Raw genomic sequence first — 15,999 nt, forward strand, 5'->3', positions numbered from 1 at the left:
ACTTCGCTACATTTGAACCCCCTCACGTTACTGAGTAAAAAAATATTGATGGTGAAAAATTAAATGCGGGCAGAAATTTAAACTTCTGAGTCCCAGAGCTGAAAGGCAATTGCGTTGTCAGGGCTGGCTCGGCCTCCGCTCCTCCTAACAACACTAGAGGCACCCCCCTCCCACTTAAAAAGATGAGAGAGGCCTTAAGTTCTCCCACTTAAAAAGATGAGAGAGGCCGGTAATTGACATCACAGGTAGACCTCTATGACAGACAAAATGTGAAGAAAAAAAAATTGAGAAAATCATTTTGTCTGACTTTTAAAGAATTTATTTGCAAATAATGGTGGAAAATAAGTATTTGGTCAATAACAAAAGTTCATCTCAATACTTTGTTGTATATCCTCTGTTGGCAATGACAGAGGTCAAACGTTTTCTGTAAGTCTTCACAAGGTTGGCACACACTGTTGCTGGTATGTTGTCCCATTCCTCCATGCAGATCTCTAGAGCAGTGATGTTTTGGGGCTGTCGGCAGGTAACACGGACTTTTAACTCCCTCCAAAGGTTTTCGATGGGGTTGAGATCGGGAGACTGGCTAGGCCACTCCAGGACTTTGAAATGTGTCTTACGAAGCCACTCCTTTGTTGCCCTGGCAGTGTGCTTGGGATCATTGTCATGCTGAAAGACCCATCCATGTTTTATCTTCATTGCCCTTGCTGATGGAAGGAGGTTTGCACCCAAAATCTCACAATACATGGCCCCATTCATTCTTTCATGTACACGGACCAGTCGTCCTGGTCCCTTTGCAGAGAAACAGCCCCAAAGCATGATGTTGCCACCCCCATGCTTGACAGTTGGTATGGTGTTCTTTGGATGCAACTCAGCATTCACTGTCCTCCAAACACGACGAGTCGTGTTTTTACCAAATAGTTCTACTTTGGTTTCATCTGAACATATGACATTCTCCCAATACTCTTCTGGAACATCCAAATGCTCTCTAGCAAACTTCTGACGTGCCTGGAGATGGACTGGCTTAAGCAGGGGGACACGTCTGGCACTGCAAGATCTGAGTCCCTGGCGTCGTAGTGTGTTGCTGATGGTAGCCTTTGTAACGTTGGTCGCAGCTTTCTGCAGGTCATTCACTAGATCCCCCCTTGTTGTTCTGGGATTTTTCCTCACCGTTCTTGTGATCATTTTGACCCCACGAGCTGAGATCTTGCGTGGAGCCCCAGATCGAGGGAGATTAGTAGTGGTCTTGTAGGTCTTCCATTTTCTGATTATTGCTCCCACAGTAGATTTCTTCACACCAAGCTGCTTGCCTATTGCAGATTCAGTCTTCCCAGCCTGGTGCAGGTCTACAATTCGGTTTCTGGTGTCCTCCGACAGCTCTTTCGTCTTCACCATAGTGGAGTTTGGAGTGTGACTGAGGTTGTGGGCAGGTGTCTTTTATACTGTTAACAACTTCAAACAGGTGCCATTAATACAGGTAATGAGTGGAGGAAAGAGGAGCCTCTTAAAAAAGAAGTTACAGGTCTGTGACAGCCAGAAATCTTGCTTGTTTGTAGGTGACCAAATACTTATTTTCCACCATTATTTGCAAATAAATTCTTTAAAAGTCAGACAAAATGATTTTCTCAATTTTTTTTCACATTTTGTCTCTCATAGTTGAGGTCTACCTATGATGTCAATTACAGGCCTCTCTCATCTTTTTAAGTGGGAGAACTTGCACAATTGGTGACTGACTAAATACTTATTTTCCCCACTGTATCTCCTGCGCTGATTACTAGTCTACCTCAAGTTTTCCCCCTGCTTTATCTCTTCCTATCCGTTCTAAGTTTATTTTGGGAACGGTTTGTTTCATTTTTTCTGCCTGCTGCCCTGGCTTACTTCCCCTGGCGTCCTAAGTTTCGTTTTCTCACGTTGAGTTTTCTCCGCGTCTTTTTTGTTGCATTTTTTCCCCTGTGTTTGTGGTCGAGTTTATTTTCTGTGTTGAGTTTATTCCACATCTCGTGTGATTGGTTTTGCTGCTTGTGTGTGTGTGTGTGTGTGTGTGTGTGTGTGTGTGTGTGTGTGTGTGGATGCACGCACACATTTTGCTCTTTGCATTTTGTCGGCACTTGGGTCTACTACTTTCTTGGTTTTGACGCAGTGTGTACTTTACTGTACTTTATGGTACAGGTTGTGATTGTCCTTGTGCTGTGAGGAAGTATATTCCTGAGCCCAGCTGATCTTTTGCAAGTATGGATGTGAACTTAAATACGCTTTGAAATCAATTAAAACAACTTGTGCTGAATTTGATTCATCACATCCTTTTTTGCATTAAATAACTGAAAGTAACTAAGTAACTTGTACTCAAATTACATTTTAAATGAAGTAATTTTGTACTTTTACTCGAGTAAATTTTGAGATGGGTAATTTAACTTTTACTCTGAGTAGAATTTAGGCAAAGTAAAGATACTTTTACTCAATTACAATTTTTCAGTACTCTTTCCACCTCTGCTACAGACACACACACACACACACACACACACACTCCCTCATACACACATGCGCCTACAGACAGACACAGACACACACACACACACACACACACACACACACACACTCCCTCATACACACATGTGCTACAGACACACACACACACTCCCTCATACACACATGCGCCTACAGACACACACAGACAGACACACACACACACACACACACACACACACACACACACACACTCCCTCATACACACACACACTCCCTCATTCACACATGCTTCCACACTTACCTTAATGTTAGGGTGAAGATGCACCAACGTTCTCTTGCTGTATTCACTGTTGATGCCAAGAGCCAACTCCACCTCCTTATACAGCATTACAAAGATACGCACACCTTGTTGCTAGAAGCACACACACACACACAAACACACAACATACAAAAATTAGCTTCTGTTAAGTCATGAAATGTATAGAGTTGTAATGATCTCTTACAGGAGCATGATGAGTTGTGATACTGTATAGAGTTGTAATGATCTCTTACAGGAGCATGTTGAGTCCTAAAACTGTTTAGCACCTGGTAGGGTAGGCTGCTGATTATTTTATTGTTTTGGTTTTATTTTCCTTTTTTCAGCGTGGGCCTACCTGAAGTTCAGCCAGTGCTATGCTTGTAACATCTTGCATTTACACATTCATTTAAATATATATTTTGAAACTGCTAAGTTGTTGTTGGTTTCCAGAGGTGGGTAGGAACGTGTTACATTTACTCCGTTACATTTACTCAAGTAGCTTTTTGGACAAAAATGTACTTGTAAGAGTAGTTTTAATATGAAAGACTTCTACCTTTACTTGAGTAAATATGTGCTGAGAAAAACGCGACATTTACTCCGTTACAATCGGATTTGCGCCACGCGCTACCGTTACTTTCGTTTTGTAAATAATTCGTCTTTTCAGTGAGAAAATTGACCAACGTCTCGTCATCTGAGTACGAGTGACCAATGAAATGAAGCCACTCAGTCACGTGATCACATACGCAAACTTTCTCCACCGTAGCAAGAAAGTGACAGAAAAACCTACCGAGCATGTTTACATTACAAACGTGTAAAAAGGACATTTATCTAATGCGCTGTCAGTTGTGTCTGCCAAAGGTGTAGACATTTCAGCCTACAAGAACTCGACATCAAATTTGAGGAAACACGATGCCATAAGTTTGCCGTATGTACACGGACGTAATTTTGGGGGGGGGGGGGGGGGGGGGGGGGGACGGGAAACTCTGTTTCTTTTGTTTTATTTTTTTTGTCTTTGTATATTTTTGTAAAATATTTTTAAAATTGCTATCAGATCATTACACGATTTCTCACATGATTTGTTTTCCATTACATCATTCCAATTTGCTTGCTTTAAATAATTTTCCAATAGGGACAAATCCTTTTTTAAGATAAATGATACATTTTGACTATTCTTCAATTGATTTTGATCCCTATATCTTATTTTATTTAACTTTCTGGCAACTAATGTGAGATTATGATCGGATAATCCAGTTACTAAATTATATGTTTTCACTATCCTTTCCGGTTTGTTTGTAAAGATCAGATCAATGGATTTTTCAAAGGATTTTTTGTTATTCTTGTAGGTTTATTTATTATTTGTCTCATCTGGAAAGATTTCATTAATTCTTTAAGGTTTTTCTTGCGCGCTTTATCAGTCCAGTTTACGTTCATATCACCCAGCAGTATTACCTCCTTTCCTTCAACTGTTTTAAGTATATTAGATAACTGTATAAAATGTGTTTGTAGCATATGGGGGATGATAAATAGCAATTACAACAAATGACATTTCCGGAGAAAGTGTAATTTTAACTCCTACGTATTCCAATACATCAAATACATCATACTTTGGATACTATCCCTCACATATATCAAAACACCTCCCCCCCTCCCCTTACCCCTATCATGTCTGTAAGTTTTATACCCAGGAACAGTGAACACAGACAGCGGAGTTGTACTTGAGTAAAATTGTTGAATACTCTACCCACCTCTGTTGGTTTCTCATTATTAATTTGCTCATCAAGGCAATTTTCTTTCATTCTTTATTTTATTTTTCCTGTTATCCGCCTGACCTAGACCAGGAGGTAACAGCTTCTCACACTGCAGATCTTGTAACTCATGTGAACTCCGTCACACACACACACACCAGTGGGGAAACTCAGAGGGCCTAAAATATTCTTAAAACATAAATATATATAATATAATTTATCCAATTTTATTTTATCTACTTACAGTTTGACAATCGACATCTAAAAAATTACAAAAATATAAGCAAATAAATTATTCAACCTTGTCTATTCAATCTATGTTGGAAGGTGAGGGGTTAAGTGGAAGCCTGTGAGCCTGTGTCTGCCCCTATGAGCACTGTGATGCCCGCTGTTCGTTTACAGAGGGCCTGGCAGTTATAATTCAGTGCAATACTAGTTTCAAATGACAGTAACATTGACCAATCATATCTTCCGTCTTAATGGGCGGGCCTAACTGTTGATGATTTCTGCCCGCTGTGGCAACGCTAGCTGGCGTTAGCGTACCACCTCTAGCTAGTTTCGATTAATTCCTTTGATGCCGTTGTGCGCGTTGTTTACATATTCCGCTTCTGAGGAACACGGAGCTGTGAACCTTATTTTGTTGGAACTTTATTTTGCTCAAGAAGTTATCTAGTACAGATATTATTGTTTATTGCGTTTCTAAAGCTGTACTGTAGCTGTACAAATTTTAATTTTTTTCTTTATTGCAGTTAATTAGGAGAGGAATACATTTTTCGGGGGGTGGGAGCGGGCCCAGGTTTAACGGTCACGGTTCGCTACTGACACACACACACACACACACACACACACACACACACACACACACACACACACACACACACACTACAAGCTCACACCACAAAGCTTTAAATTCTATGACACAAACACACCACTAAACTTTAGACTCATACTAACACAGCCTTAAACTTGCACACACCAACACAGCATTAGTAGTAATAATAATAATAGGACAAAACAGAAGTTCTCCTACTGGGCCCTAAGGCCTCCAGATAGAAAATTCCAGATATAATGCTTAATCTTGCAGACTACCCTCATTACACCTGGCACAGTAGCCAAAAACCTAGGCGTCATATTTGACTCCGACCTATCATTTGATAAATATATCAAATAGTAGATAATAGATACTAGTAGTAGATAATACTACTAGGATAGCTTTTCTACATCTCCGCAACAATGCGTCCGGGACTCTGACACAGTCACAATCTTTAAGTCTAGGTTGAAAACCCACCTATTTGGTTTAGCGTTTGATAATTAACATCCCCCCTTAGATAAAGGTACAGATCCAGGGGTTCACAGACGAAGGGTTTTATGGTAGACTGGGGCGCTGGTGCTGTCATCCTGTCACTGCTCGTGGTCACTCAAGTTTGTTGACAGTGCAGTGGACGGATGCCATTGTCTCAGAATGCCCCAAAGCCTATGTTACCTTCTGGTTCAGCCTTTTTAGCTAGGCTGTAATAGTTTAACTTAATGCCGGAGTTGCTGCCACACTCCTGAAATGTGTTTAATTTTATCTGTCCTGTATATGTCCTCATACAGAGCTAATTTTCCCTGTTTTATTTTCTCCACATGGCTGCCCGCCTGCTCGAGGAAAAATGAGATGAGGAGAGACAAGCGATTTATCCAGTGCCAGCCACCTACTGCCTGACCAGATAAGCCTACACTATGATGGACATTACTATATCTTTTCCTTTTCTTTATTTCTTTCTGTCTAAATTGTTGTTGTTGTCATGGTGACCGGTGTTGGCCAGAGGAGGATGGGTTCCCCCCCTGAGTCTTGGTTCCTCTCAAGGTTTCTTCCTCATGCAAAAAACTAGGGAGTTTTTCCTTGCCACTGTCGCCCTTGGCTTGCTCACTGGGGGCTAGGACTCGGCACTTGTAAAGCTGCTTTGTGACAACAACTGTTGTAAAAAGCGCTATATAAATAAAATTTGATTGATTGAATAATAAATAATAATAGGTTACATTTATACAGCGCCTTTCACAAACTCAATGACGCTTAACATCACATATGAGGGGACACACACTTAGGAAGAATAATGAGAGGTAAAGTGGAAAGTTTTAAGTTAGTTTTTGAAAGAAGCAGCACTGAAAGATCTACTGCACATGGAAGAAAGATTAGTGGACCAATCAGAGAAGAGGAGTGAGAGGATCTAAGGGTGCGAGAGGGACGATAAACCTTGATGAGTTCATTGAGAGATGCAGGGGCAAGACCATGAAGAGCCTTGAATGTAAAAATCAGAATTTTATAGTTGATTCTGCAAGTGACAGTTAACCAGTGGACCAGCTGAAGGACAGGTGTGATGTGACAGGTAACCAGTGTAACTCCACTTCTGAAGCGGGGTCTCCCTGCTATCACTATCCCTATTTCTCATCTCATTAATCTCTCACTCACTTCTGGTCATGTTCCCTGCTCTCTAAAAAAGGCAGCTATTACCCCTGTCCTTAAGAAACCCGGCCTTGACTGTTCAGATCTGCATAACTACAGACCTATTTCCAATCTGCCTTTTCTATCCAAAGTTCTCGAGAGGGCTGTTGCCATACAGCTACAGGCTTTTTTGTCCACCAATAATGTTTTTGATTCATTTCAGTCAGGTTTCCGCTCCCTTCACAGCACTGAGACAGCTCTCCTCAGTGTACTAAATAATCTGCTCCTTTCCTCTGACTCTGGTCGTACATCTGTCCTTCTGCTCCTCGATCTCACTGCTGCTTTCGACACTGTTAACCATAACATACTCCTCTCACGTCTTTCCAGTATTGGTCTCTCTGACACTGTGCTATCCTGGTTTACATCTTATCTTACTGACAGGTCTCATTATGTTAGTATTGGGAAGCACATTCATTTCTGCTCCAGTCACTCAGGGTGTGCCACAAGGTTCTGTTCTCAGTCCCCTGTTATTTATCATATACATACTACCTCTAGGTAATATCATCCGTTCTTTCAGTCTTAATTATCACTTTTACGCTGATGACACTCAGATCTACCTTGATTTCAAACCAACAGATTCCTTCCCTCCTTCCATATTGCTGTCCTGCATTCAGGAAATAACACACTGGCTAAACTGCAATTTCCTCAAACTCAACGCATCTAAAACAGAACTCATAGTTATCGGCACCAAGTCAGCCATCTCTGGCTCTCCTAAAAGCAGCCTACATGTTCATGACACCTCCGTTACGTACTGTGCGTAATTTAGGTGTTCCACACATCAATTCTGTCTGTAAGTCTGTCTTTCTCCACCTCCGGAACATTGCTCGGCTTCGGCCCATACTCTCACCTACAGCTGCTGAAACCCTGGTCCATGTTTTCATCACTTCTAGATTGGATTACTGTAACTCACTGCTCTATGGTCTACCAGCGAAAACACGAAAACCCTCTTCAAAATTCTGCAGCCAGAGTCCTTATGTCAGCTAAAAAGTTTGAACATATCACTCCAATCCTCCATAAACTTCACTGGCTCCCGGTTTCAGAACGCATCTGCTACAAAATCCTCTTAATGACTTTTAAAGCCCTCCATGGCCTCACACCTGTTTACCTCTCCAACCTGTTGCACCCTCACGTTCCATCACGTCAGCTCAGGTCCTCTAACTCAGGTCTATTAACCATCCCAACACACAGACTCTCCACTATGGGTGGCAGATCTTTCAGTGTTGCTGCCCCCACTCTCTGGAACTCTCTACCTTCCTCTCTTCGCTCCTCTGCCTCTCTTCCTATTTTCAAAGATCAGCTAAAGACCTTCCTATTCTCTCACTACTCCCACTCTCTCTGATACTCCCTAACTCTCCTCTCTTATATATGACCATGTTCATGTAAAGACCTTCCTATTCTCTCACTACTCCCACTCTCGCTGATACTCCCTAACTCTCCTCTCTTATATATGACCATGTTCATGTAAAGACCTTCCTATTCTCTCACTACTTCCACTCTCTCTGATACTCCCTAACTCTCCTCTCTTATATATGACCATGTTCATGTAAAGACCTTCCTATTCTCTCACTACTCCCACTGTCACTGATACTCCCTAACTCTCCTCTCTTATATATGACCATGTTCATGTAAAGACCTTCATATTCTCCCACTACTTCCACTCTCGCTGATACTTCCTAACTCTCCTCTCTTATGTATGACCATGTTCATGTAAAGCGACCTTGGGTTTGTGAAAGGCGCTATCAAAAATAAACTTATTGGGGGGCGCTAGTGAGCAAGCGATGGAGTAGGTCGCGTCGTGCAGAGCTCTTCAAACTTTTAATCATTTAAGTGATATATCAACGTAATATAGTCCAGAAGTCTCTTAATTTACATCCAATTTGTATATCCAACGGAAGGGGAAGGCAAGTCATGGCCAGTAGAACCGCTAAAGAACGAGCTGCTACTATTTCTAAGTCTGGGCCTGCTAAGGCTGATGCGCCATCATCCCCCCGGGATTCGGGTGATCCAGCCGACCCTGTTCAAACACCTGGGGAGACGGTAAGCCCCTCCCAAATCATGGCCTTCAAGGACGAACTTGTGGCGGTGCTACGAGAAGATTTTGCAAGTATCTTCAAAGATGAGATTCGAGCGGTGTTTGAAAGCGAAATGTCCGCTCCTAAACAAGAGATGCAAGCGGCAAAAACAGACATTTCTAACTTTAAGACAGCGGTAAGGAAGGATGTAGCGGCGATGGAAAACACTATGGAACAGATGGAAAAGGGGCTTTCTGAGTGCTCGGATGATGTTGTGGCATTGCAGCATACAGTACAACAACTTTCAACCCAGGTGATGGCTTTGGAGAACAAATGTGAAGATTTGGAGGGTAGATCCAGACGTAACAATATCCGGATAATAGGTGTGCCGGAGAGCACGGGCAGCTGCAGCGTTGCGGCAGTCTCCGTGCTCCTGAAGGATGCCTTCCAGCTAGAAAAGGCCCCTCTACTGGATAGAGCGCACCGCACTCTACAGCCACCACCGAAGCAAGGGGCAACTCCTAGAGCTATAGTTGTGCGTCTACATTATTTTCATGACTGCTCTAATATCCTGCGCCTGGCCAGAGAGAGGAAACGTGTGACAATGAATGACTTGACCATCTCTGTGTACCCGGACTACACGACCAAGGTAGCCCGTGCACGAGCAGCCTTCAATGGCATCAGACAGCAGCTGCGTGGCATTGAGGGGCTTCGCTTTGGCATACTTCACCCGGCAAAGCTTCGAATCACCTACAACGGAGTGGAGAAGATTTTTACTTCGCCGGATGAAGCTCAGAAGTACATCGCACAAGACATTACAAAATAACCATACGCCGTCGTGTCGTACTTTCCTAACCTAAAGGAGAGACTGTCTTTGACTGTGTTTACTTGAGCGGACGGGACCCAGCAGGACATTGTTTTACTTCTCATGAGAGGTATGAGAATAGGTCTTGGGCAAAAAATGCATAAGTAAGGTCAAAGTATGGATCTTCCTGAGGTGAGTTCATTTGTAAAGAGTATAAGGTTGGAGTAAGTTTATTAATATACTGTGAAAACAAGGGATGGTATGTTTGACTTGATATTGTACGTCTAAAAGTTCATATGTTTTGGAGAGCTTAGTTTCGAGCTTAATAGTTTCCCAATATAAGCACATTGTGTGGATACAATTATAGTGGGGAGGGGGTTCAATCGGTTATTGTGGGTAAGAAGGAAGTGGGAATGAGGGATTTGAAAATGTCTCAATGTTTATTTGTATTTTTTTATATGATTTCTATTATAGTTTATCTAATATATTTTTTAGTCTCATACAATGATAGGGGGTTAATAAGGGATGTGTGTAATCTTGAAGTATGGCTCAGAGTGTGAGAATAGGAGGGAAGATGGCAAGCCCAATTTCATTTGTAAGCTGGAACGTTAAAGGCATAAATCATCCTGTAAAGCGAAAGAGAATTCTTACACATTTACATCAGTTAAAGGTGGACATTGCTTTCCTTCAGGAAACTCACTTAGATACATCTAGACATGCTCATTTATATAGTAGATGGGTGGGTGAAGTTTATCATTCAAGGTTTCAATTTAGATCAAGAGGGGTGGCAATTCTAATTAGTAAACATGTGCCTTTTGTTCCTTCCCAGATTGACAGAGATCTAAAGGGCCGATATGTCATTGTTACTGGCAAAATATATGACATGCCAGTTGTTCTGGTCAGCGTGTATGCCCCTAACTGGGATGATGCTGCATTTTTCACAAATTTATTCTCTCGATTACCAGATTTAAATGAACATCGTCTGATTATGGCTGGAGACATGAACTGTGTGTTGTCACCTAGATTGGACCGTAGTTCTGCTAGAGATATGGTAATTTCTAAATCGGCCCACACAGTTAAACTATTTCTCGATACCTATGGTGTTGCTGATGTTTGGCGTTTTCTTAATCCCATGGCTCGCAAGTATTCCTTTTATTCAGCTGTTCATAAAACATATTCACGTATTGATTATATTTTTATGGATAAGGGTCTACTCCCTCTAGTTCAGGAATGTGATTATCATCCAATTGTAATATCTGATCATGCTCCTCATAGATTGAAGCTTAATTTTCCAGCCATGAAACCAGTTTATAGACCATGGCGGCTTAACTCACTTTTACTTTCAGATAAACATTTTTTTGATTTTGTTTCCTCACAGATAGATTTTTTCTAGAAATTAATCAAACACCTAATATGTCACCGTCAGTAGTTTGGGAAACACTTAAAGCATATTTAAGAGGTCAGATTATTTTCTATAATGCACAGTCACGGAAAATTAGGAATAACCGTATTAATGAACTGATTAGACAAATTGGCGATCTTGATGCTCAGTTGGCAACATTACACTCTGACGAGGGCTTTAAGGAACGTTTAGTACTTCAAAAGGAATTCAATTTGTTGACTACACAAAAAGTGGGGAATCTTTTGGTTAGAGCCCGCCATACATACTATGAACATGGTGAGAAATCAGGGAAACTTCTAGCCCACCAGCTGCATAGGAAAGCAGCGAGACACACAATTTCAGAAGTCAGGGACGAATCCGGTGCAGTCTGTATCGATCATGCTGCAATTAACTCGCGATTTATGAGGTACTACTGTAACCTATACACGTCAGAGTCACAAAAGAATGAATGCCTAATTAAGTCATTTTTTCAAAATTTAGAGATTCCCCGTATAGATCCATTAAAAAAGGCTGAATTGGAGTCTCCATTTTCGATTAGAGAAATCGAGGAAGCCATTAGAAGTATGCAAGGGGGTAAATCGCCTGGCCCAGATGGGTATTCAGCAGATTTCTTTAAAAAATTCTCAAATCAATTGGCCCCTCTTTTAACTTCTGTATATAATGACTCTTTGTTGACTGGATTAATGCCTGAAACAATGCGACAAGCTACTATATCTCTTATTCAGAAAAAAGGTAAAAATAAACAGGAGTGTGGCTCTTATCGTCCTATTTCTCTACTTAATGTGGACAATAAAATATTTGCAAAAATGATTGCATGTCGTCTCGAACTTGTTCTCCCAACTATAATCTCACCAGATCAAACAGGTTTTGTAAAAAATCGATATTCCACCTTCAACATTAGACGATTGTATAACATAATATATAGTCCCTCTCCACCTGACAGACCAGAAGTGGTTATATCCTTAGATGCCGAGAAGGCATTTGATCGGGTGGAATGGGACTTTCTATTTTACACGCTTGAAGCATTTGGTCTTGGGCCAAGTATTATATCATGGATAAAGATTCTTTACAAACTGCCAATGACAGCAGTCCAGACTAATAACAACATCACCATATTTTACACTTACACGAGGGACAAGACAGGGATCACCACTGTCTCCCCTTCTTTTTGCGATAGTAATGGAACCGTTAGCCATAGCACTACGTAGTAATAAGGACATGAAAGGTATCAATAGGGCAGATGGGGAGCATAAAGTCTCACTGTACGCAGACGACATGTTGCTTTATTTGTCTGACGCATTTACGTCTCTTCCTTATGTTCTTAATCTCCTTTCTGAATTTGGCAAGATTTCTGGGTATAAAGTGAATACACAAAAAAGCGAGTTGATGCCCATAAATCTGGTAGCAAGAGAGTCCTCGCTCGTCCACACGTTGCCATTTAAAATCTGCATGGAAAAAATCAAATACCTTGGTGTTTGGGTCACTCACAGGTTTAAAGATCTTTTCTCTGCAAATTTTCCTCCTCTATTGTCCTCTATACAGGCAGATCTTGATCGCTGGGATTTAAATACCCATGTCTTTGGCAGGCAGAATAAATACAATAAAAATTAGTGTATTGCCTAAATTTCTCTATATGTTTCAGTGTATACCAGTATTCTTAACAAAAACATTTTTTATTTCCTTGGATAAAAGGTTCTCTTCTTTTATTTGGAATAAAAAGAAACCACGCATACGTAATTCTATATTACAGAGGCCTTGTGAGCAGGGAGGAATGGGACTGCCGAATTTTCAGTTTTACTATTGGGCAGCGAATATCAAAATGATTTCCTACTGGATGGAACAGAATGAAACATCTCTTGCATCTGATTGGCTGAATGTGGAAAGAGGTTCCTGTGAAAACACTTCATTATGTGCGTTGTTATATTCTGGCAGGCCATATTCAGAGCCTATGAAAAAGTATACCTCAAACCCAGTTGTAATTCATTCATTAAAAATTTGGAATCAATTTAGACAGTCTTTCAAAGTTAGTAAGTTCTCAATACTCGCCCCCATTGTAAAAAATCATGTTTTTCTGCCATCCCTGCTGGATAATGCATATAGTGTTTGGTTTAGGCATGGGATACGTTCATTCAAAGATATGTTCATAAATGATTCATTTGCATCTTTTGATCAGATTGTGGAGACATTCAATATTCCCAGGACGCATTTCTACAGATATTTACAGGTTCGTAGCTTTGTATCATCTAATATAAGTCAGTTCCCTTCACAACCTCCAGATACATGCCTAGATTTAGTTATCGATTGCATTCTATCCAAAAAATGCAAGATAGGGGACATATATTTTTTATTAATGACAGAGAATATGACAAATCTCGAACCTCTCAAGGATCAGTGGGAAAAAGATCTGAATACAGAAATCACAGAAACAATTTGGTCAAGGATGATGAAGGGTACACATTCATCCTCGATATGTACGAGACATAAAGTTATGCAGTTTAAAATATTTCATTGACTGCACTGGACCAAAGTTAAGTTGTCCCGTATTTATCCCGACACTGATACAACACGTGATCGTTGCAAGCAGAACCCACCCTAATACATATGTTGTGGGACTGCCCTAAAATTCAAGATCAATATTTGATACGCTTTCCAACACTATTGACAAACAATTGGATTTATCGGCCCCCCTTGCTTTACTTGGTGTGGTAACACAAAATCTTATTTTAAACAATAATAAATTGAATCTTTTATCCTTTGCCACGCTAGTAGCTAGAAGACAAATTCTGGTCAAATGGAAAGACTTGAATCCCCCAACATTCGCACAGTGGATTAAGGATATGGTGTATTTTATCAGTATGGAGAAGATTAGGTACACTCTTAAGGGATCAACAGATAGATTTTCATTAATTTGGCAGCCCTTTCTTATTCAAGTTGAGTCTTTGAGTTCTGTCAGTTTAATACTTCAGTAGAATGAGCAAGCCAAGTAATTGAGAAAATTGTTTAGCTATGCCTTGGTACTGTCTTCCCTCTAATGCTTATAGTAGTTTATACTGAAATACTCTGATTATACCCCCTATCAGTGAGTCCAAATTTATCATTGTTTAATATGGTTTATATATTTTTATTTGTTGGTATTATTATTATTGTATGTATGTCAAAATGTGCACATATTTGCGTAGGCAGGTATGTGCGTATGTATATTATGTTATTATTTATTTACTTAACCATGATTATGATTATTATTATTTATTTAGTTATTGAGTTATATTTCCTTTTTGGTTATATTCTTTCATTGTCAGGGTCAGGAGTGGGTGGGGGAAATCTTTGTAGCAAGTGTTAAAGTTGTGATGCCACATTTAAAATCGAAAAACTAATAAATAAACTTTGTTTAAAAAAAATAAATAAACTTATTATTATTGTTATTATTATTAACTACTGAAGGACAGGTTTGATGTGACGGGTAACCAGTGTACCTGCTGAAGGACGTTCTGGATGTACTGAAGGTGGTTTAAAAGTTTAGCTGGAAGGCCGAAGAAGAGGAAATTGCAGTGAGACATGAACACATGAAGGCGTGAACAAGCATCTTCATCACTGAGGATGGGGCGAAGGCGAACAATATTGCGCAATATTGTGTTTTAATTACAAATTTTATATGAGCTTCAAAACTAAGTGTTGCGTTGAATAGACAACCAAGGTTCTTGATAGTACGAGAAGGCTTAATGGAAGCACCATCGACATTGATGGTGATCAGGAACCTTGGAGTATCAGGAAGTAGTGATTTTGAGTCGACCAATAAGACCTCAGCTTTATCGGCATTGAGTTTGACGTAGTTTTGGTGCAGAGTTTAAGATCAGAGATGCAAGCACTGTCTGGGCGGAAGCACAAGGGGAAGCAGTACTGATGTTGATCTGAATGTCATCAGTATAGAAGTGGAAATTAAGCCATTTTTCCGGATGATAATGGGGGAAATGTAGAGAATGAATAAGGGGTCCAAGAACGGAGCCCTGGGGTACCCCCTGAGTGACAGATGTAGTGGAAGATCTGTAGGAGCCTAGTGATATAAATATAAAGAGCATTCACTCTTTCTATAACTAAAACATTACACAGAGCTTGCAATGCTTTGATGAACCATTTCACTTTACATGTATATAAGAAAGGCATACACACTTTACATGTATATAAGAAAGGCACACACACTATACATGAATTAACACAAACTCACTGCCTTGCGCTTCAGGACACAGTCGAGCCTCCAGCGATTACCCTCAACCACAGGCCTCTTCAGAAAGATCTCAGGGCTCAACCTGCCACAGCACACACACACATACACACAGAAACACGTACACATACACGTACACATAAACACGTACACACACACACACACACACACAAACACGTACACACAAACATGTACACATACACGTACACACAAACACGTACACACGTACACACACATACACAAACACGTACACATACACGTACACACACGTACACATACACACACACACAAAAACACGTACACACACACACACAAACACGTACACATACACGTACACACACACACGTACACAAACACGTACACATATACACACACACACACACAAAAACACGTACACACACACACACAAACACATACACGTACACACACACACGTACACAAACACGTACACATATACACACACACACACACACAAAAACACGTACACGTACACACATACAAAAACACATACACACACATACACAAACACACACACACACGTACACAAACACGTACACACACACATATACA

At 40.6% G+C, this 15,999-nt stretch overlaps 1 protein-coding gene across 6 annotated transcripts in view; it reads right to left on the minus strand.

Annotated features, from left to right (window-relative positions):
* Nucleotides 1-15,999, minus strand: part of pld1a (phospholipase D1a) — a 49,669-nt gene that overhangs the window by 17,521 nt on the left and 16,149 nt on the right. For all 6 annotated transcript variants that reach the window (XM_076977074.1, XM_076977073.1, XM_076977071.1 and 3 more), the window contains 2 exons: nt 15,433-15,514; nt 2,765-2,875 (listed from right to left, as the gene is read on the minus strand). In XM_076977074.1, coding sequence (XP_076833189.1) covers nt 2,765-2,875; nt 15,433-15,514 — 193 coding nt within the window. The remainder of the gene's footprint in view (nt 1-2,764; nt 2,876-15,432; nt 15,515-15,999) is intronic.

The sequence above is a fragment of the Brachyhypopomus gauderio genome, chromosome 16 (genome assembly GCF_052324685.1).
Source record: "Brachyhypopomus gauderio isolate BG-103 chromosome 16, BGAUD_0.2, whole genome shotgun sequence".
Taxonomy (NCBI): Eukaryota; Metazoa; Chordata; class Actinopteri; order Gymnotiformes; family Hypopomidae; genus Brachyhypopomus; species Brachyhypopomus gauderio.